We start from the raw sequence: 23,423 nt of genomic DNA, 5'->3' as shown, positions 1-23,423 counted from the left end.
CAAGTTGTCATAACAAAGACATTTTGAATAATGTCAACTTTGTATTAAAAGTGTCATAATTTACCGAATGACGCTTTATGACAACAGTCATAAATATTCATGAAGGATTTTTCATGTTCATGACAGGTGTTATGTCATGTTTATGACAGTCTTATTCAACCCCCTTCAAATAAAGTGTTACCAGCCTTCCTTACTAATGATAACTTTATGATATCTTCTGGTTTCTCCATTGTGGAGAAATTAGTCCCATGCATTGCTCGCTCAGAGGTGATTTTGACCCTTTTTTTCACTCATATTTTCTTAATAGTATGAAGGTTTTCTAGGTCACTACTTTTGGCCAACTCTTCTTCATAGATTCTCAAATGGATTCATGTCAGGTGTTTGACAGTTTCTTTTACTGCCATAGTTTTAGTTTGTATGTTTTATTTTGTATTAGGCACATTTTTTGTTATTGTGACTTTTATTTTGAAAAGCTAAAGTAGGAAGTACAATCCAGAATGTTCGCTGGGACACAAAAGAAAGAAGCACATGGTAGGAAGGCATGATATTAATTAGTTGTTTAAAGTAATTTAAGTTTTGCTCATTTCTACCTCAAAAGAACGGTCAGCCAGCGAGGTATGTTATATGTCTTGTATCATTTATTTATGTCATTGTATTCGTGACACCGTCTCATTTACATTTATGTTGTATTTTTAGTTCGACGGTGGTGTTGTGTCAGAGACACAAACTTATAAGAAGAGTTCATTAAATCTGACTAAACACCAGCAGTAGCGAGCTCTTTATTGACTTCAAGAAGAGGTGGAAGTGATAGTCGAACTCGGAGCTGCATGATTCCCGGAGTCTTCTGGCTACAGCGCGACATTGCATCGAAGATCAAGCTGCTGCAAATGTTAACGGACACACGTTCATCGGCTGCTTCTTCATAAAGACGTCCAGAAGCCAGACATTTAAGTTCATGTTTGGAAAGTGACACAAGGAAGGAGTAACAACAAGGAACTGTGTGAAGCCTGACAACAACAGCACAACAAGGTAACGAGAAGGGAAGTAATGCAACGAAGGTCATAATTAATTTAAGTTAAAAAGAGATTTTCACCGAGTAAAAGGTTAACAGTTCAAGTAAAACAAAATGTCAGAAATAAATGACACAGAGCAAGCTGCCAAAGCAGAGCAAGTAGATGAAACCTCTTTAGTGCAACCTGGGCAAGAAGAGCTGCGTAGAAGTGAAAGACCTCGCATGCTAACAGGAAAAGGAAGAGAATTTCATAAAGAAAAACTACAAGGGTTGCAACGTCACTTTGAGAGTACTTATGACAGATGGAAAGCATTAATCAAGGTTGCTAAAAAATCTGTTATTAAAGGAGATCCAGTTGACATTCTTGAAGGTCACATGGACATTGTGCAAAGAGAACTAGTTGCTCTTAACGATATTTATGAGCAATACAGAGCAATGGATGGACCACCTCATGATATGCGTTCCAAGTTAGACAAAGGCACAGCAGTGACTAAGGTAGTTTTGCAAAACATCCAATGCCATGTTGAGGGAACAAATAAGGAGGAGATTGTTTGGCCTGATGCTAGTTCTGTATTTACATCTTCTGGCTCGGCTAGTGTCTCAGTTCATAGTCCGTTTAAAGCCAGTTCAGTTATCTCTAATGGCTCCTCTGCCAAAAGACAAGAAGCTGTGGCAGAGTATGAAGCCACAAAGGCTGTGCTTAAGATAATGGCTGAACAAGAAAAATTTAGAGAAAAAATGCAAACCATAGAAGAAGAAGACAAACGCATAATTGCAGAACAAGAAGCTGCTGCGATGTCAGAACGCCATCTACAGGAAAGAGAGGAAACAGAACGCAAGTTAAAAAGAGAAAAAGAGAAGACGGCTGTGATAAAGAGACAACAAGAGGAAAGTGCTGCAAGGAGAAAGTCAGTCGAGGACTTAAAAAGGGAAATTGAAAGACTGGAAAATCTGAAAGGACTCAACGCAGCAAAGGCAAAATTACAAGTTTATGAAGAAGACTACTTTTCAGTAAAGCAAGAAAGCATCAGTCTGAATCCTGCAAACATACAGGTAACTGAGTTCAAGAACACTGCTAATCAACCCACACAACCATCACAACAGTTAAATGTTCACGAGAGCACAGGTGAGCTTGTAAAGGTTTTGGCAGAAGCTATGTCAGCCAATAGACTACCGATTCCAGAGCCCTCAGTATTTAGTGGGGATCCACTCAAGTTTAAACATTGGAAAGCATCTTTTCAGACTCTAATAGAGAGAAAGAACATTCCCACTGCAGAAAAGATATTTTTTCTACAGAAGTATGTAGGTGGATGTGTTAAAGAAGCCTTAGATGGCTATTTTCTGATTGCCTCTGAAGATTCCTATATGGCAGCATGGAATATGCTCAATGAACGTTATGGAGAACCTTTTGTCATCGCCAAGGCCTTTAGGGACAAGTTGCACACATGGCCAAAGCTTCAAGGTAAAGACAGTGCAGAGTTAAGAAAGTTTGTGGATTTCTTACAAAGCTGCCAATCTGCAATGGCTACCAATGATGATCTGAACGTCCTCAATGATGGAATAGAGAATCAAAGACTTGCTGCTAAACTGCCAGACTGGTTAAGTAACAGATGGAACCGGAAGGCTACAGAGTACCAGCTAGAGCACAGACAGTTCCCACGTTTCAGTTACTTTGTAACATTCTTGTCGATGGAGGCAAGTATTGCATGTAATCCCATTACATCATATCAAGCTATAAGACAAAGCGACTTTGACAAACCAAAGATAAAACCTCAACTTGTACCCATTCATAAGAAGCAAGATACAGCGAAAATATTCACAACTAACTCTATGGAAAGAACCATGATCTCTTGTGTGTTTTGTAAAAGAGCAGGACACAGCTTACACAAATGTCGTAAGTTCACTGAGAAACCAGTTAGTGAGAGAGTCAAGTTCATTCAAGATGAAAAACTATGTTTTGGCTGTTTAAATGGTGGTCATTTCTCCAAGAACTGCAGCAATCGGATGACATGCAACACATGCTCAAGACGACATCCCACATGTCTGCATGAAGAAAGACAGAGACACGAGACAAAGAAAGGGCAACCTAAAGAACAAGAAGTAGCTGAACGGAAGGAAACCCAGCAACAGGTAACAGTCACAAGACACAGTTAACGAAAGTACATCCAACAGAGTGACTCATGAAAGTAGAAACGCACAGACATCTGCAATAGTACCTGTCTATGTATCCACACAAAGTGAGCCAAGCAAAGAAATACTTACCTACGCTCTGCTGGACACACAGAGTGATTCGTCCTTTATTCTCAATGAAGTAGCAAACAATCTGGACACAGCTAAAACTCAAGTTAAACTCAAATTATCTACAATGTCATCTAAGAAAACAACTGTACCATGTACAAAACTTGAAGCTCTGCAAATAAGAGGATTATTTTCCGAAAAGAAACTCACTGTGCCAGTTGCTTATACACGTGATTTTATACCTGCCAATCGTAGTCATATTCCTACTCCAGACACGGCAAGGTCATGGCCACATTTGGAGCATCTCACTGAACACATTGCTCCACCATTGGACTGTGAGATAGGACTCCTGTTAGGCTACAACTGCACACAAGCCTTGATGCCCAGAGAAGTCATATGTGGTGAAGAAACCCAGCCTTATGCCCAGAAAACAGATTTGGGCTGGAGCATCATAAGTTACTGTGACTCATGTAATGCAGGCAGCGATGTAATTGGAGTAAGTCATCGCATCACTGTAAAGCAAGTAATACCAGAGACTGAGCCAACCACAAAGCTAAAGAATAAAGTTCATTACATCTGCAAGACACAAATAAAAGAAGTAACAGGTCCAGATGTAATCAAAGCTCTTGAATTAGATTTTACTGAGAGAGCAGTGGAAGAAACGAGCATTTCACAAGAAGATGTCTGCTTCATAAGAAAGCTAAAAGAAGGAATCAAACAAAAGCAAGATGGACATTATGAAATGCCCTTGCCTTTCAAAAGTGACAGACGAAATCTTCCCAATAACATGTCAAGTGCAATGCTACGCTTAACCAGTCTTAAACGCAGATTCATAAGGGACCAAAAGTACTACTCAGACTATGTAAAGTTCATGGAGGACATTATTGCACGCTGTGATGCAGAGAAGGTACCGGAGAAGGAACTCTGTAATACCCCTGCCTGGTATATTCCCCACCATGGGGTATACCACCCTCAAAAGCCCAGCAAAATCCGTGTAGTCTTTGACTGCTCTGCACAATATCAAGACACTTCACTGAATGAACACCTGCTTACAGGGCCGGACCTCACAAACACTTTGGTGGGAGTACTCTGTAGGTTCAGGAAGGGCTCAGTGGCTGTAATGTGCGACGTGGAGCGTATGTTTCACCAGTTCCATGTAACACCCCAAGACCAGGATTATTTACGCTTCCTATGATGGGAGCATGGTGATCTAAGTGTTCCCCCCTCAGTCTTTCGCATGAAGGTTCACCTGTTTGGTGCAGCCCCAGATAGCACATGATGTTAAATCAACGTTGAAAAATAGTTAGAATCGTTGATTTTTGGTTGAAGTCGACAAATGACGGTGGATCAACCATCAAACAACCATCCAATCAAACCGTTGAAACTGTGACATTGAATCAACGTTGTTTTGTGGTTGAAATCTGATCACTGAAATGCCGAAGTCTGATTAATGGTTGATTTTTGGTTGAAGACGACAAATGACGGTGGATCAACCATCAAACAACCATCCACCTCTAGCCAAGTAACCGATGTTGAAACTGTGTCATTGAATCAATGTTGTTTTGTGGTTGAAATCTAATGACTGAAATGCTGATGTCGGATCAACATCTGATCAATATTGAATCAATGTCAGATGTATTGCCGCACCCCTTCCCCTCCTCTCCTCCTCATCAGCGCTCTGGGTCAGAGCATTTTATTACTGAGCGGGGGTTATCACATTTAAATTAAGCACTGTAGAGGATAGTCGGTGGTGATTCCTTTCTGTACATTTTCTTACTTGTTCATAACAATTCTCACTGACTGTGTGTGTGTGATATATTGACACAAAAACATCTACAACTTACTACAAGGAGTGGAGCGGTCCACCCCCACCGTTTACATGAGTGGGATGTCCCAAACACACAGCTGCTTTGCTGTTGGCTTGTTGGAAAATATGTTAATTCAATGTTGAATTATCATCACAAAGGTTGCATGTTTGGTTGAGGTCGACAACTGATGGTGGATCAACTATAAAACAACCATTCAATAATGGCCAATTAACTAATGTTGAAACTGTGTCATTGAATCAATGTTGTTTTGTGGTTGACATCAAATAAATGAAATGCCAACGTCGAATCCAGTGTGTTCACCACCGGTCCTCCAGGCCCTACAAGTTTTAGGCATTTCCCTAATTCAACACACATGATATTAATTGACGTCTGATTAACGGGGTTTTGCTGAACTGAAAAAACGCAGGTCAGTTTGATTGACGTCAAGGTTTGGGGAAGAACTACCCAGATAGCACACGATGTTAATTTAATGTTGAATTATGATCACAAAGGCTGCATGTATGGTTCAGGTCAACGACAGAAGCTGGATCAACCATCAAACAACCATTCAATTCTAGCCAATTAACATTCATTGATTGAAATGCCACATCGAATCCAGTGTTTTTCAGCACTGGCACCAGGCACACTGCCCTGCAAGTTTTAGCCATTTCCCTAATTCAGCACACATGATTTTAATTAACATTTGATTAACAAGGTTTTGCTGAACTGAAAGCATGCAGGTCAGTTTGCCTTGAGGATAAGGTTTGGGGAAAAACTAGTAATCAAAGTGTTCAGGTGTTTTTTGCACCCCTCACCACCGCCTGCCATTCAAACGCCCAACCCCCTTCCCTCCACCCGCCACCCCCACTCATGTAAATGGCGGGGGTGGACCGCTCCACTCCTTGTAGTAAGTTGTAGATGTTTTTGTGTCAATATATCACACACAAATGGTCAGTAGGACTTTTTTATGAAAAAGAAAGAAAATGTACAGAAATGAATCTTCACCCACTATCCTTTACAGAGGTTAATTTAGAATGTAATACCCCCCACTCACTAATAAAATGCTCTGACCCAGAGCTCTGATGAGGAGGAGAGGAGGGGAAGGGGTGTGGCAAAAGAGCTGACATTGATTCAACATTGATTCAACATTGGTCAGTCGTTGATCAGACATTAGCATTTCATTCATTAGATTTCAACCACAAAACAACATTGACTCAATGACAGTTTCAACATTGGTTACTTGGCTGGAGGTGGATGGTTGTTTGATGGTTGATCAACCATCAGTTGTTGACCTCAACCAAAAATCAACCATTCTGACTATAATTCAACGTTTATTTACCATTGTGTGCAATCTGGGCAGTTTGTTGCAGCCCTCATCACCTCCTCATCTCCCCCTACTCCCTCCCAAACCTCCCCCACCCAGCCGCTCCTCCCAACCTTCTCCTCTTTACCCCCTCTCATCCCTTCTTCCCTCCCCCTCCTTGAGCTCTGGGTCAGAACACTTTATTACTAGGTGGGGGTTTATCATGTTTCAAATTAAGCACTACATGTTGAGAACAGTGGGTTGTGATTCCTTTCTGTACATTTTCTTACTTGTCTGTAAATATTATTACTGACTGTGCATAATGTGTTGACACAAAAACATCTACAAGTCTGTACTAGGAGTTGTACAGTCCACCTCCCCAATTTTACACTTGTGGTTTGTCCCAACCAAAAAGCCACTTTGCTGCTGGCTTGTTTGCTACCGGCTTCTGAATTGAATTCTCCGCTGAGCACTTTTATGGTAAGTTTTTCAATATTACTTTGATCTTAAATGTGTTTATTGAAAAATAAGGGCATTGTTTTGTGCCCATAGTAATCCTGGTTATTTTGGGGCAAAACGGATATTTTTAATAATTGAGGTCATGTCTCCTTTTGTATTATTTTCATCCTACCCACCACTCCAGGCCTAAGTATGAAATCCTGCGAGATTTTGTGGGATTTGAGTTTTTAAAATAGGGCGGGGCCTATTGTTTGGTCTGGGAGAACATGTGGTGGACAAGGAAGTGTAAGGCTGGCTGGTCCAGGTGGGCTTTAAATTGTTGTGATAGTAATCACTTGTTTTTAACTTTTTATTATGATATGCTTAGGGACGTGCTTAAATGAGCCTCTGTACCAGAACAGCTGAGTTGTATGATTACATGACCGTCTGCAGCCATCAAGAAGTGCAGAAGGTTGTTAATCATCCACAGATTCAATCCAGGTGAGGCAGAAGGGAAACACTTAACATGTAAGGCAGGTGAAACACTGAACTAAACCTGCTAATGACTGATTCAGTCTGTTGATCCTTGGATTGGTAACTGGTTAAATTGAACTGGACTATTGTTACTTGTGTGGGATCTTTATTAGCATATAGACACTTTTTAAGGAATTTAATCAACTTATTTGGAAATATTTGTAGTTGGAAGATTGAACCAGCTATTTGATGGAAGTTTATTATGTATAAATTATAATTTTTCCAACTACACTATAAATCACCTTTTGTTCGATTTATTTGTCTCTGGTGTGTTAAATAAACCTGATCCTCCCTGAGTTTTATTGTTAGGTTTTCTGATAAACAGCCCTTTATTTTAAATATTGATTTAATATCAATATCGTAAATCCTACACTATACTGCAGCTTAATGGGTAAATGCAGTTGTATATGTAAACATTAAGATACATATTAATGAGAGATTAAGATATTAATTTAACAGTGAGTGTACATGGGGAACTATATGGTTTGTATTTGTTCTCAGACCTGTAACCAGTACAGTGTTTAATCTTTCATTGTGTTTCAGAACTTTTCAAATGTTTATCATATTTCTAACTGGCACCTTCCTCACTTTTATTTTTTTCAGCTGTTGCTCTGCAGTTTGACCGAAAGCTGACTCTTGAGGACTGCAGCAAAATTGTCAAGAAGTGGCTCCATTATGCGCCAGAATGAGAGGAAGACATCACAAGGAATCAAAGTGACGCCAACCAGAGTCAAACTGGGGTTACCACAACTTGTACTGTTTCCCTACTTCATACAGTACAAAGCTTAACTTCATGGACTCTGTTCTTCTGTGGACAACATACTGTTGTTTTGACAGTCAAAAAGGAATCAAATATGTTTAAAGATCTGTCCCCCTTTTCTTAAATAAAATGTTAAATCAAACCCATGTTGTCATTTATAAACTTTTGTACACAGTTTACGCATCATCTGCCAATAATACAGTGTTTAACACCAGTGAAGAAACTTTTAGTGGCATGTTATGATGTAGACCTATCAGACGTAAAATGTACATAAATCCTTAGCTTTCATTCAATATAAAAACAACCCAAATCTGCATGTACATCCACAGTCAAATGAGTGTTGAATCAACATTGATTCAATGTAGAATCAACACAAATCTGCATGCAGATCCACGTTCAGCTGATGGTTGAATGAACGTTGATTCCTAACTGATTCAATGTAGAATCAACACAAATCTGCATGCAGATCCACGTTCAGATGATGGTTGAATCACCATTGATTCCTAACTTATTCAATGTAGAATCAACACAAATCTGCATGCAGATCCACAGTCAAATGAGTGTTGAATCAACATTGATTCAATGTAGAATCAACACAAATCTGCATGCAGATCCACAGTCAAATGAGTGTTGAATCAACATTGATTCAATGTAGAATCAACCGAAATCCGGATGCAGATCCACGTTCAGATGATGGTTGACTCAACATTGATATAATGTAGAATCAACATTGATTCATAACTGATTCAATGTACTATCAACACAAATATGCATACAAGTTGACATACAGATGATGGTTGAATCAACATTGATATAATGTCAGTTATGGTTGAAACCCTAACGTTGATTCAACATACAAGTCACCGACCACTTTCAATGTTGTTTCAATGTCAGCGTTCAACGTTGATTCAATGTTTCTGGCTGACATTGATTCAATGTTGTTTCAATCATTCTGTGCTATCTGGGGCTTCTTCACCTGGTTGTGCCAATTTTGGTTTAAAACATCTAGGTGAGGGAAAGTTCTCTCCAAACACAGTGAAGTTCATTCAAAGAAACTTTTATGTAGATGATGGACTTGTAAGTGTTGCATCAGAAGCAGAAGCAATAAAACTAGTCAAAGAAGCAAGAGAGCTGTGTAACACAGGTAAACTAAGATTACACAAGTTTGTATCAAACAGTGACAATGTGTTAAAGTCACTGCCCAGAGAGGAGTGTGCTGACAGTATTAAAGATTTGGATCTAGCACTTGGAGAGCCACTGATGGAAAGAGCACTTGGAGTTCAGTGGTGCATTTCTTCTGATGAGTTTCAGTTCAGAATAACAGTCAAAGAGCACCCAATGACAAGAAGAGGAATCCTGTGCACAGTAGCATCAGTGTATGATCCACTGGGATTTGTGGCACCCTTCATCCTAAAAGGAAAACAAATTCTGCAACAGTTATGTCAGGAAAAGGTCGGATGGGACGAGCCTCTTACGGATCAGCTCTACAGAGAGTGGGAATCCTGGCTTCTAGATCTTCAAAATTTGTCAAAGGTGAGAATCCAACGATGCATGCTACCTGAAAACTCGGACATCACACAGTGTGATTTACATCATTTTTCAGATGCTAGTATGACAGGCTATGGACAATGTAGCTATTTAAGAACAGTCACATTCAAAGGGGATATTCATTGTGCACTAGTCATGGGAAAGGCACGTGTTGCCCCAACCAAAGTCACGACTGTCCCTAGACTTGAGTTGACAGCTGCATTAGTTGCAGCAAAAACAAGTGTAATGCTGAAAAGTGAACTGGAGATCAGCAATCTTCAAGAACATTTCTGGACAGATTCCAAAGTGGTGTTAGGATATGTGAATAATGATGCCAAAAGATTTCATGTGTTTGTGGCAAATAGGATTCAAAGAATAAAGTCACTCACAGACCCACATCAGTGGCATCATGTACCATCTGAGAATAATCCTGCAGACCACGCATCAAGAGGACTAAGTGTCCAACAGCTACTAAAGTCTGACTGGTTTAAAGGACCAGATTTTTTGTGGCAAAGTGAGCTACCCATTGAAACTGACAAGATTATTGAAGTTATTTCGAATGACCCAGAGCTGAAAACAGTACATGTGCTCAAAACAGAAGTACAAGAAAAGAGAACAGTACTTGATCGTCTCAACAAATTTTCAGACTGGAGAAAAGCTGTTAAAGCTATTGCTCGTCTAAGGAAATTTGTAAAAGATTTTAAAGGAGATACACAAACAAAAGGTGGAAACACATGTGTTGAGGACAGACGAGAAGCAGAACTGTTCATAATAAAACTTGCACAAGAAAACATCTTTAGCAAGGAAATCAAGGACTTAACCCAAGGAAAGGACATTCAACTCAAGGATAAGACACACAGGCTGTATAGTTTGAACCCATTTGTTGATGAGCAAGGAGTTCTTAGGGTGGGAGGACGTTTAACAAGAGCAAGTCTGCACCCACACGTCAAACATCCTGCCATTATCCCCAAATCAAGTCATGTGTCTTTACTGATTAAACACTTCCATGAAAAGGTACAGCATCAAGGAAGAGGAATTACTGTCAACGAGCTGCGTTCCAATGGACTGTGGATCACAGGATGCAGCAGTGCAGTTGCTTCACACATCTACAAGTGCACAACCTGCAGAAAGTACAGGAGGCATACCCAAGATCAACAGATGTCAGATCTACCAGAGGACAGAATGGAAACAACACCCCCATTCTCTTACTGTGGTGTTGACTGTTTTGGACCTTTTTATGTAAAAGAAGGTAGAAAAGAACTCAAAAAGTATGGTCTTTTGTTTACATGTATGTGTTCCAGGGCAATACATATTGAAATGTTAGATGACCTTACTACTGATGCTTTTATTAATGCATTGCGTTGTTTTATTTCTATTCGTGGACATGTAAGACAAATCAGGTGTGACCAAGGGACTAATTTTGTTGGTGCTAAAGGAGAGTTTTTGAATGCACTGAAGGACTGTGACAAAGAACAGTTGAAACAATATGGATGCGAGTTTGTTCTGAACACCCCATCCTCAAGCCATATGGGAGGTGTTTGGGAGAGGCAGATTAGGACCATTAGAAGCGTTTTAACTGCTATTCTGGATAAAACTTCTAAGAGACTTGATACTTCTTCCCTCAGAACGTTTCTGTATGAAGTGATGGCTATTGTGAATAGCAGGCCGTTAACAGTAGAAAACCTAAGTGATCCAAGTTCAGAGCCTCTTACGCCAAATCATATTCTCATGATGAAGTCCAGTGTTATTCTGCCCCCTCCTGGTGAATTTGTGAGCCAGGATTTGTACCTGAGAAAGAGATGGCGCCAAGTTCAGTTTTTAGCCAATGAATTCTGGACAAGGTGGAAGAAAGAATATCTTCTTAATCTTCAACAGAGACAAATCTGGCAAAGGAACAAAAGGAATGCAAAGGTAAACGATGTTGTTATTCTTCAAGAGGATAATTCTCCAAGGAACAAGTGGAAACTGGCAAGAGTAATAGAGGTATATCCAAGCGCAGATGGAAGGATCAGGAAGGTGAAGCTGTTGCTAAGTGACTCGACCTTGGATAAGGATGGAAAAAGGACTGTCAAGCCAGTGTATCTTGATAGACCAGTTCATAAAACTGTGTTGTTACTGGAAGCAGAGTAAATGCTAAAATGTAAATATATTTCTATTGTAATGTTATATGTTTGAAGTGAAATCACCACAGGATAGTGATTTGGTGGGAGTTTTACTGCCATAGTTTTAGTTTGTATGTTTTATTTTGTATTAGGCACATTTTTTGTTATTGTGACTTTTATTTTGAAAAGCTAAAGTAGGAAGTACAATCCAGAATGTTCGCTGGGACACAAAAGAAAGAAGCACATGGTAGGAAGGCATGATATTAATTAGTTGTTTAAAGTAATTTAAGTTTTGCTCATTTCTACCTCAAAAGAACGGTCAGCCAGCGAGGTATGTTATATGTCTTGTATCATTTATTTATGTCATTGTATTCGTGACACCGTCTCATTTACATTTATGTTGTATTTTTAGTTCGACGGTGGTGTTGTGTCAGAGACACAAACTTATAAGAAGAGTTCATTAAATCTGACTAAACACCAGCAGTAGCGAGCTCTTTATTGACTTCAAGAAGAGGTGGAAGTGATAGTTTCACTTTCTTTTTTGAAACCAGAGTTTGCATAACTATTTTTAGCTTTTGCAGTAGTTGGAAGTTATGTTATTATGCTGCAGTTTCCACCAAACTGCACAATAGAAACAATAAGACAACAATGGATTTTAAGTACAAATGGACAAATGAGTCTTAAATATAGTTTTAAAAGTTTGCAAACTGTAAAAATCTGGTTGAATCTTCAAATCAAAACCTGTCATTCTCTACCATGCTTGTTAATGTTCTAACGTGATGTAAAACTATTAAGATTTTCCAGTCTTGTACTGCTACATATACAGTTTACACATCCAAAGAAGTTCACTTGTAGAAAGCATCTGCAGGAATCATTTCTTCATTTTTTAGAGCGCGACGGAAGGGATTTACTGTCATGCCTTCATCCATGCATATTAATGATGTAAAGAGGAACAAATGACAGCTTGCTTGCTGAAGTCTCAGCTGTCTGGTTTGCCTCAGACACGTTGGAGAAAATAAAAGTTGCAAAGGTTACCAGGAAGTTGCATCAAACAAATGTGGGCAACACGCAGATGTGACTGAAAAGAGGAGAAAAGCAGCCATGAATCTATCTGCAGCAGCGAGTCTCTTTCTCCTCTTTCTCTTCTGTGAAGGTACTGTGTCTCTACATTTTAATTAAAGTTATTTTGAACAGCACTGGTCCTGTTTAACCTGAGATCCAGTGACTGAGCTAATTCAATCATTCTTCTAAATGAAACTGTGTCATAAAAACAGGCATTTTATGATGTAATTTTGTTATTGAAAGTTGTACACTTACATTTATGTATTACTGCAATATTAAGCAGGTGGAGTTGTAAATAAAATCCTAACACAGCCAACCATTAGTGGTACAATATAGAAGTGAAAACAATCAGGGTGTTGGAAAGTGTGGGTTGTATGAAGACAGCAAACTGTACTCAGGATGAATGCTTGTTCAAATAAACATTTTAAAATGTCTAAAGGAATTATCTGCTATGAAAAATGTGCTTGCTGTTGAAACAATGTTAAATAATGTTAGGTTTTCCATTTAATAGGAGGTTTTTGCAGGTTTTAACATGTTTAAACTTACTCTGCCTATGCTGATAAAGTTATATCTTACATTTACAGACAAAGGACTGAAATGATTCAGGCTTAATGGATCAGAAAAATGTAATATAAATAAAAAAAGATCAATTTTAGTTTGAAAAGTGTTGGTTGTTTTAAAAGCAACAACATTTTAGCCTTTGGTCAGCATCAACTCTTCAACTTTTTTTCTTTGTGTCTAAAATTTAAAAAGATACAAATAAATTTTGTTCTTTTTGTCTGGAAGCAGAAACTACTTTTCAGATGTTTCACATATTTCTTAAATGTAAATGATTTGCACCATTGCTTATCCTGCTGGAAGATATTTTAACAAAATGGAGTCCATTGGTCTGAAGTGTTTTTTTACACAGCTCTGGAAAAACTTAACTGAACCGCATTGAAAACCTCGTGGTTTTTCCACCAAATATTGATTCTGAACTCTTCCTGAGTTAAAACATTAGTGTTATTGTTTCTAAACGAATATGAACTTGTTTTCTTTGGATTATTTGAGGTCTGAAAGCGTTACATCTTCTTCATTATTTTGACCATTTCTCATTTTTTGCAAATAAATATAAAATTTTTGCTTGGAATTTCAGAGACATTTTGTCAGTAGTTAGTAGAATAAAATAACAAAGTTCATTTTACTCAAAAATATACCAATGAAAAGTCAAATCAGAGAAAATGATCATTCATTTTTTCCAGAGCTGTATTTGATGCAGGTTATACAAAAAAGGAAGCTAGTAAGTGGAAAATATAAAATTTTTTTGTTGGACCAGCAAAATATTTAATTTAAATGAGTAGAAAAAAATAAATTAAACAATGTTCCTGGGGGAAATGTTGGCACTATGTTTACTTTGGCTGTAAAAATCAAAGTAAAAGCTACATTTCTGTTTTTCTTCATGATGGATAACCTGGCTGAGTTTTTCTCTTTGTGGTGTTTTAATGATGTTTATTCTGTCATTGATGGAAAATTAATTTTTAACTCTCCATTTATGTGAATGTTAAACTGTCAAAATGAGAAATAAATGTGCTGTTAAAGACAAAATCAAATCTTTCTTCTTCTTCTTTCTTTCTTTCTTTCTTTCTTTCTTTCTTTCTCTCTTTCTTTCTTTACCCACTAAAGACCGATCATTTTAGTTCATGGGGGTTTTGCTCAGTCCTGTACAAATCTACTACATGAATAAATCAAAGTATAAAAAGCAACAAAAGGCCTCAGTGATGGCGGTAATTTTTGCTAAAGTTTCCTTTTTACATCATTCCAGCGCCTGCAGATCAACCAAGCAGAGCAGATGTGGTTAACTCCCTTGTGTTTTTAAATCTGTGCTTATATTTAGTAACTGAAAACAAAAAGACAATTTACTTCTGCTTCTTAGATTTAAATGTTATAGTTTGTATAAACTGTATCCTAGCTCTACATTCCCTCTTGAGCATAAACGAAGATTTATGTTCGATTAGCTCGAAGGTCAGTAATTTGAACTACTAAAACAGTTAGGACATAAAATTAAGAACATAAAGGAGATTTATTCTGTTTAATCAGAACAAGAAGCTCTGAACAAACTTAAGCTAATTGAAATTATTCTCTTTGTCCTTTTCTGCTTCTTTTGAGGGGAGTCATACTAGAATAAGCAGACAGTTTCATATCCTTAAATATGTTTCTGTTGTGCTCTGTCTTTCAGTGGTACAGACTTACTCTTCATGGCGTGCGACTTACAGCTCCCAGTACATCTGTGCCTTAAAAGGATCTACGGTGAGAATGAGCTGCGTGTATAGTCACCCATCGCAGGAATATAACATAAAAATCAGAGTCATACAAACATTTTGGTTTGCTAAAACTGATGAGGGCCCTGTAGATGTGATGACAAAGGAGGAATATGCAGATCGCGTGGAATACGACTGCTTAAAGAAAAGTTGCACTTTGACAATTAGAGACGTGAAGGAGAGCGACTCGGCTGTGTACAAGTTTAGGTTCATTACAAGCACGTCAGGTGGAAGCTATACTGGTGAACCAGGAGTCGTGTTATTTGTCACAGGTTTGTACTTCCACATGATAAATACTAATTTACTAGCAACATCTTTGCTTGTATTTTCATTTTAAAAAATCTTACTTTCTCTCCACTCAGATTCAGATCCAAATCTAACTGTCAAGAAGAAGAGTTCATCCTGGAATAGTGACCTAATATGTTCCAGCTCATGTTTTTTACCTGATGATTCTACATATGTGTGGTACAAAAATGGAAAAGATATGGAGATAGGGACATATGTTTATAACAAATGGGTGGATAATGGCGACAGCATGTCCTGCGCTCTGAAAGGACGTGAGGATTTCCCATCTCCTTCAGTCTGTAAGTTTATTCCAACATCTTCTTAACTTCACCTCCTGTCAGTCTTTGTCAGATTTCTCTTTCATTTTTATGTTTAAATTGAGTTAAGTTTAGTTGCAGTTTTAATTTTAAAACCATAACTGGTATTAAAATATTCATTTCAAGATTTAAATGTTGACTAAAGATTAATCAGAATTGTACTCATAAATATTGTAATTGTTTTTGATTTAGTAGTTTTAAGTACATTGTTTTAAATTTCCTTTTCATCATTTTATTATATTTACTGTTTAGATTTTTTTTTAATTTTAACCAGCAGTTAAAGGTCTTTCTAGGGATGAATGCTGTGTGTTAGCTATAGCTACTGTGATGCAGGTATTAGATTGTTTTGATCTATGTTTTTTGTGTCTGTCCGCAAATAAAAAAGTGACTTAATTCATGTTCTAGATCGGTGTTTCTCAACCCTGGACCTCACCGCCCCCCTGCTCTGCATGTTTTAGACGTGCCGCTATTCCAGAACAGCTGAATCAAACGATTGCATGAGCATCAAGTACTGCAGAAGCCTGTAAATCACCCAGAGATGCAATTCAGGTGTGTGGCAGAAGGGAAGCACCTAAAACATGCAGGACAGGGGGGCGGTGAGGACCAGGGTTGAGAAACACTGTTCTAGATCAAAGTCAAATTTGTGGTCATAAATTATAATAGTGAAAATTGTCACTTAGCGTTGATGAAAAAAATGTGTTTTTTTTCAGGTGTGAACGAAAGATGTAATAAAGTGACTTACAGTCATGCAAGAATCTGTGCATTGAAAGGTTCTTCAGTGAGCTTTCATTCCAGTTACAATCCATATTATTCCTCAAATTATGTCACATCATTCTGGTTCAGTCCTGGACGCAGTAAAGAACCTGAGGACCTAAGACAAGACCCTAGATATTTGGGTCGAGTGCATGTCACTAACACAAGACCAAAGTTCACCCTGACAATTAATAACTTAACGGAAAATGATTCAGCAGAGTATCGATTCATATTCAAAACAAACTGGATTACCTGGGGGAGTGATTTACATGGAACAACTCTGACCGTCACAGGTACTGATGATCCTACAGTTCATCAGCTTCTCATCCTGAGACTATGGATTATAACTGATGTGGTTCTTTATGTCATATTCCAGATCTGCAGGTGGAAGTGACAAGAACTTCAACCAACCAGGATCCACAATATGCAGAGCTGAAATGTCACAGCAGATGCACCCCAGCTGGCTATCATTATTACAGATGGTTCAGGAATGGACATGACATTGGTCACAGCAAATCTACTTATAAAGTGTTGATTAACACGACAGACAGAATCTCCTGTTCTGTATCATCGTTTAAGGGACACAAAGCTCCTGAAGTGTGTGAGTTGACTCTAAAATACACAATCACTGAGTCATTTTAAATCATTATTGCTTCTGATTTTAAAATTATTCAGTAATGAAAACTGACAGGATTGTCACAAGATCACAAGACAAAGAAGTTAATAAAAAGAAACCACAACTAGTGGCAACAGCCTTCAGTGGAGCAGTGACTGCAACGTTTGTAGAGACGTTTGTTTGGATGTGTAGTCAGAGATAAGAGTGGTGGGATTGTGATGTGACGTTCTTCACTGACTTCTTTCAAAAGCTTATAATTACAATTTTCAGCCATTGTTTACGTTCTGTCTGGATTTACCAACACTGACTTCTTCTGGTGCAGAACTCTGACACGTCTCACGTCTATGATGTTAAAGTTAAAATACGACACAACCTCTCAGAGTGCAGATGGACATCAATCAATCAATCAATCAATCAATCAATCAATCAATCAGTCAGTTTATTCACTCAACCAAACAAATTTGATCACCCAGGAAAACATTGTCTTGTAACAGAGTCTACATGAGTGAAAAGGGAGCTGGAAAAAGAAAAATCTCGTAAAAAAAAACTCTCCCATTCTCAGTAATTACACAATATTTGTTTTTCTTTCATGGCTGATTTGATTTGACAATCAAAAGAAAAAACGAAAAAAAAAAATCTATTTATCCCTGGCGTGTTTTTTTTCCATTTCTTTTTGGCGACTGTGAAGAACCGGTGGCAGTAGAGAGAATCATTTATTGCTTTATTAATTCCCACACTAATTGGCTTTGTGCATATTTTTGATTATTTGCATAAAATTACAAACAATATATCATTCTCCTCATTGTTAACTGAAAAGTGTACAAGACTTAATCATTTTTTCTTATAAAGTATTTTGAATTGGTTTAATGTAGGACATTTTTTCAAATCATAATCCAATCTATTCCACAATTTGACTCCATGCACCGAAATTCACATTTGTTTTAAAGTTGTCCGCACAATTTTACTTTTGAAATTGTACTTCCTTCAATTATTTCTGTCAGTTGAGCTTCAGACGAAAAACGTCTGTAAACATAAATCTGACTTTTTGGGCGATAAAAAGGTTGAAATTGGGCTGCTGTAGAATTTGGGTCGCATTCGGTTGCTGCCTGAATAGCCTAAGATGAACGGGGTGGAATATAAATAGTAGTACGTTAGAACCTAAATAAATTAGTGTTTCAATAAAATGTAAGTGTTGTACTTCCAAGCTAATGTCAAAATGGTATACTTTCATGTTCTCTATGTTTACCATAATGTAACAGCTTGTTATTTTCTTATTTCCTCCAGATGCTCCAGTTTTAACTTCTGTGTCAGCCGATCCCTCTGATGGCATAGTTGAAGGCAACCAAGTGTTTCTAAAGTGTAGCAGTGATGCTAATCCACCCGCTAACTACACTTGGTACAAGAAGACTAAAATGTCAGCTCATCCACTTCACAGAAAAGATTCAGAGTTTTACCTGAATCCCATCCAGGCGTCTGATTCTGGGGAATATTTCTGTGTAGCCAAGAACCAGTTGGGGGAAAGCAGATCTGGGAACCTTAATATTGATGTGAAATGTAAGTAGAATAGCTATTTTGACAAATATTTTGTCCAGATTGTGAATTAATTGAACTAGAGAAAATTATTTGCTCTCTCAACCAAGCCCTTCTTATTTATTCAAGTTGTACATGTCCTTTCCAGGTTGTTGTTCAAATACCTTTGGTGTTTTGGCAGAACTTATGGAAGCTAAGATTTAAATATATTATAAATAACTTTCATTTGTGTGCTATGCTCCAGAACAGGGTTTTTCAAAGTGTGGGCCGTGTCCCCGCTAGGGGGCGCCAGAGCTCAAAGTAACTGCAAACATTTAGCCAACTTCACTAAGCCTATAGCCTATTCATTCATCCAGCCACCGGGGGCGCTGTTATACAGGTGCTGGCTGTGCATATCTTAACTTTTACTTCTCTAAATCACAATAAAAATTTTATATGGCGTTACCAAATTGAGCGGTGAGTTTTTTTAACATTCAGGGTTTTTTTGGGGATCCTTTGCTAATTTTACTGCTAGGATCTGTTTTTAGGCCCCACTTTGTCTGGAGTTATTTTTTATTAGTTTCTGTATAAAACTAGTCAAGATAATGAAATAGAACTACTGATTATTTTCAGTTGAAGTTTTAAAAATCCTTGTTTTTGAGATCTTTTGAAAGGTTAAAGCCTGAGGATGATTGTTTCTGTGATTGGTATAATTGTGTCTGTATGTAATTATGTGGTTATTTCTTTATATATTCAATACTTTTTGCATTTTAAATTAAATTTATTGCTTTGCCTGTTCATTCGCCACAAGCTTCAATAATGAATATAAAGCAGGTAAACATTACAGCATCAGAGAATGGAACATGAAGTAAAGGAAACAACAAAAAGTTTATTTTTTTAGCTCTCCTAAACTTTGAAAATCCTTGTTCTACAAATCTAGAGCTACAGAGAAACCAAATCTCTTGACACATTGTTCAAAGTTTCTTCTTTTCATTTTTCTTAGATGCTCCAAAACGTGCAGATGTTTCCCTGAGTCACGCAGAGATAGTGGAGGGTGATTCAGTAAATCTGACCTGCAGCAGTGATGGAAACCCAGCACCTTTTAACAGATGGTACAAAGACAACCAAATGATGCTTCAAGGACAAGGAGGCGTGTATCAGTTCACTTCTGTCAAGTCTGAGGACAGCGGGACGTATTGCTGCGAGGTTGGGAACATATATGGATGGATCAACTCTTCAACTGTTCTTATAAATGTGGAGTGTAAGTACACAATTGGTTCTCTCTGAATATTTGTTAAAACCTTCACCGAAGAGCAAAAGTTGTAAGATGGATGGTTATACCAAACCCCAAACAACCACAGTGACCTATTATTCTTCTTTGAACAGGTTAGGATTGGTTTACAAAACATATTCATTACATTTTTTGCACAAAATCATTCTTAGATAATGATATTTTAGTCTGCTCAGTTCTGCTTATATTGAGCTCCTTTCACAATGAGCTGTCTTAAAGTCTCTTGTCACTTTAAATCCAAATAAGCTGCTGGTGGCCACGCCCCCCAACTCAGCATTTACACTTGCATGTTAAAATGCCTGAAAATAGATGAGAAATTACAAAATACTACCTGCACAACCAAAAGGAATGCAGCAAATTGACTTTGAATGGTATGTCAACAACAAAACACTTTTCTTTTCCAGCAGCCATTGTACAACGCATACAGAAAAAAACAAACAAACAAAAAAAAACAATAACTGTTAACCAAACATGCTGGAGCTCAGCTTGGGTTGCTAGCTAACAGGTGTGGTTGCTAGGTAACAGCTCAGTGCCCATTGATTGTGACTTAACATTAAGGAAGTTTTTGAAACGGTTCAATTTCTAGACACCTAAAAACAATAATTTATTGTCAAAAACTGACTGGGTGTGAGGTTTTTTTAAGTTTGGGTTGCTTTTAGAAGCAGTTGAAACCCAAATAGAAGAACAAAAATAGATGCAAAAAGTGAATTTTGTCTAATAAATTCCCTTTAAATTGGATCTTTAGGGAATTCTCTGTATGCAGCCTTGTCACACAGATCCAACGATTGTACTAAACTGCATCTAATATGCAATAAAGCCCTCCATTTCTGAAAACATGAATGGTATGCTTGTAGATTTTTGCTTACATTTTTGCACAAATAGGCAAACTGAGGTACACATGTGCAACCGCTCTTCTGAAATACCATTCAGTCTGCTTGGAGACGTTGTTTAAACATGACGTGTTTTCTTGATCGTTTTCCATCAGATTCTCCAAGGCTTCCCTCTGTGTCTGTGAATCCTCCTGGTGACGTAGCAGCAGGTAGTTCAGTGAATCTGACCTGCAGCAGTGCAGCAAACCCTGCAGCTACGTATGCCTGGTACAAAGAGGATTCAACTTCCCCAGCAGCAGATGGACAGACGTTTACCATTGTGGACATCAGAGGTGAACATGGTGGAAATTATTACTGTCAAGCCAGAAACAGCAGGGGACACCATAACTCCACCCTTCATCTGATTGTGGTTTCAAGTAAGCTGCTGTCATTTTTAAAATAAATATATAATGTATTCTCATCATCTGTACCTATACACACATTTTTATCCTGTAAAGCTACATAGAAAATCTTCAGCATGACTTCCAGTTGAGATCAAATTTGTTTATTCTGCAGATTCAGATGTGCTTCGATCCAGTCGTGTTCCAATTAAGAAACAGAGTATAATCTGAATGTTTTTCAAAATACTTCAAATAAAATCGATATTTCTTGGTGTAAAAGAAATATTCTTCATTTGCTGGTTTAGAATTCAGGAAGTTTTTGAAATTATTCTAGAGTAGTTATATGTTGTATTAAGGGTTGGATATTTTAGTAGCAGATCTCAGATCTTGAACATTAGAAAAGAAGCTCCAGCTAAATGTTGTCCAATGTTTTTGAATTGATCCTCCTTTTTTCCAGACTCATTGTAGTTTCTTATATTCTTTATGGCTATTTATTGCAATGTGGCTGTCAAGGTTGTCAAAATAATCAATATTCGTTATATAATTAACACTAAAAATAAATTATTTAAAGATGCTCATGTGCATCTAAATCATGTGTGTCAAACCTGTTTTCATTTTGGGTCGTATCAACATCTCAAATATCCTAAAAAGGACCGGTTGTGGCAGAATGCCTTGGTAAAACATTAACAAACTATTAGAATACTAATAAATAGCTGTCTGTACATTCAATTACAAACTGCCTTGATTTGAGAGACTTGTCTCTACTTGACTGTGTTCATTACTTTGTCGCTACACATCTGGCTCACGTTTGCCATTTGCTTTATTGCGTTAGTTGGCGTCCTTCCTGTGTTTACATTACTCTTTCTGCTACTTGTCCTTTATCAGATGCATACTGTTAGTTGGCAGGAAGTTTGTGCTTTCTATGTTACCTACAAAAACAGGAAGGTCAAATAATTGCTTCATTTATTTGCTGTGTGACTTCTAATTTTAAACTTCCTTTATTGGGTTTTAAAAATAAGACTGAATTAATTTCTTTAGCTTCCTGGCTCTTTTCTCTTCATTACCAGATGATTATTTTAAGCAAGCATTTTTCTGCATCTGTGACCATTTTAGGTATTCAGTTAATGTTTCTTTATTCTTGTTTTTGTTCCCTTTTCTCAGGTTCAGTTTCATCTGCTGTTGTTGGGTCAATCATGTTTCTACTCCTGATTGGTTTGTTTTTGTCTGCCTTCATCATTTTTAGGTGATTTAAATTCTTTACCACTGTTTTTATGCTCTATGTGGAATGTTATGTTGTTCATTCTTTTGCTTATTTTTTCTTGACCTTTTGATATTTGTAGAAAAAAGAAGGCTGTAAGGCATATTCATCAGACCAGAGAGGGCACAGGAGATAACGAGGCGAAGAGATTGGGTGTTAGTCTTCCTTCATCTACACACTTTGAACAGTGTTTTCCTCTCATCTAATGGGAGGCTGTGGTTCTGCAGGGCATTTCAGGAGGGTGTGGCTATTATGTTTCTCTTCTGACTGCAGCATTTGCTCTTTTGCAGAATTTGGGCCGACATCTGGAGAGTTCATCAACTGCAGGACTTGGAAATTCAGCAAATCAAGACGACGTTTGCTATGCTAGCGTACGTTTCTCTAAAAATCAAGAGGAACCTCTTTACTCCAACTTTGTACCAGCTGAACCCAAAACATCTAAAAACCAGGAGGAAGATGTGGAGTATTCAGCGGTGATGATCAAAAACACACCTTGGTGGGTTCAGAACGTTATTTCCTTTATATGTTCTTATACTTAATCCAGTTATAGTAAGTAAAGATTTTAAGCTTTTAATGATAATATCTGATACTTACAAAGTGTTTTTTATCCCTTTGCAGTAGGAAAAGTTATGATGCTTCAGATGAATCATCTGCACTGTACAGCACAGTCTGCAAAGTCAACAGATTATAAACAGCACCTGAAACTCCTGTTGAATTCTTTTTATAAATATAATACTTTATGCACTGATCAGAAATCATCATTTCCATTACGAGAAACACAAGGGACCTTTCACTTCCTGTTTCATTTTTTAAAAACATGTTAAAATTGATTATATGCAAAGATGTGTGGATTTTAAGGTTGTTTTATGCATTTGTTATTCCATAGTGTGATTTTGTGGTTGTTATCCTTGTATTTATTATTTGCTTTAACAACCTGCCGTCGGGACTAGAGATGGAAATTCTCGCTATAATGTTATGTATTTACATGTCAGTGTTCATTTTATGTATTGTCCCATTTAAAAATAAACTCGAACTTAAATTAACTGAGTCGATTACGTGTGATTACCTAAGTCACTATTTCTGCTGAAATGCCACACAACACA

The 23,423-nt window shown here is 37.6% G+C and overlaps 2 protein-coding genes and 1 long non-coding RNA gene across 4 annotated transcripts; all 3 read left to right on the top strand.

Moving 5' to 3' along the window:
* Positions 1-483: 483 nt before the first annotated feature.
* LOC148161190 (uncharacterized) lies at positions 484-3,148 on the top strand. The gene is made up of 2 exons (XM_088005772.1): positions 484-2,064; positions 2,985-3,148. The coding sequence occupies exons 1-2, from the start codon at positions 1,127-1,129 to the stop codon at positions 3,061-3,063; spliced, it is 1,017 nt and encodes a 338-aa protein (XP_087861898.1). The 5' UTR covers positions 484-1,126; the 3' UTR covers positions 3,064-3,148.
* A 3,436-nt stretch (positions 3,149-6,584) lies between these two features.
* Positions 6,585-8,235, top strand: LOC148161189 (uncharacterized). 2 transcript variants are annotated; one of them, XR_015762885.1, is made up of 3 exons: positions 6,585-6,841; positions 7,188-7,300; positions 7,937-8,235. It is a non-coding gene; the product is annotated as an uncharacterized LOC148161189 (long non-coding RNA). The 2 variants fall into 2 exon arrangements; XR_015762884.1 differs by having other exon boundaries at positions 6,802-7,300.
* Positions 8,236-11,596: 3,361 nt separating this feature from the next.
* Positions 11,597-23,363, top strand: LOC106929588 (B-cell receptor CD22-like). The gene is made up of 13 exons (XM_088005769.1): positions 11,597-12,053; positions 12,613-12,875; positions 15,000-15,353; positions 15,444-15,665; positions 16,394-16,729; positions 16,813-17,037; positions 18,337-18,606; positions 19,565-19,822; positions 20,838-21,098; positions 22,224-22,305; positions 22,403-22,475; positions 22,611-22,816; positions 22,939-23,363. Exons 2-13 carry the CDS (start codon positions 12,824-12,826, stop codon positions 23,009-23,011), a joined length of 2,412 nt encoding a protein of 803 aa, XP_087861895.1. The 5' UTR covers positions 11,597-12,053; positions 12,613-12,823; the 3' UTR covers positions 23,012-23,363.
* The last annotated feature ends 60 nt before the right edge of the window (positions 23,364-23,423 follow it).

This window comes from Poecilia mexicana, unplaced genomic scaffold (genome assembly GCF_051168715.1).
Source record: "Poecilia mexicana isolate PSO_F unplaced genomic scaffold, ASM5116871v1 scaffold_1, whole genome shotgun sequence".
NCBI classification, from domain to species: Eukaryota; Metazoa; Chordata; class Actinopteri; order Cyprinodontiformes; family Poeciliidae; genus Poecilia; species Poecilia mexicana.
Note: the sequence above shows the minus strand (reverse complement) of the source record. Positions and strands in the feature narration are given on the sequence as shown.

Excerpts from the sequence above, each read along its gene's own strand:
- LOC148161190 (XM_088005772.1), top strand. The coding sequence starts at position 1,127 with ATGTCAGAAATAAATGACACAGAGCAAGCTGCCAAAGCAGAGCAAGTA. Across the intron at positions 2,065-2,984 it reads CTGAATCCTGCAAACATACA|GTGGTCATTTCTCCAAGAAC; the intron begins GGTAACTGAGTT and ends GCTGTTTAAATG.
- LOC106929588 (XM_088005769.1), top strand. The coding sequence starts at position 12,824 with ATGAATCTATCTGCAGCAGCGAGTCTCTTTCTCCTCTTTCTCTTCTGT. Across the intron at positions 15,666-16,393 it reads TTTCCCATCTCCTTCAGTCT|GTGTGAACGAAAGATGTAAT; the intron begins GTAAGTTTATTC and ends GTTTTTTTTCAG. Across the intron at positions 17,038-18,336 it reads ACACAAAGCTCCTGAAGTGT|ATGCTCCAGTTTTAACTTCT; the intron begins GTGAGTTGACTC and ends TATTTCCTCCAG.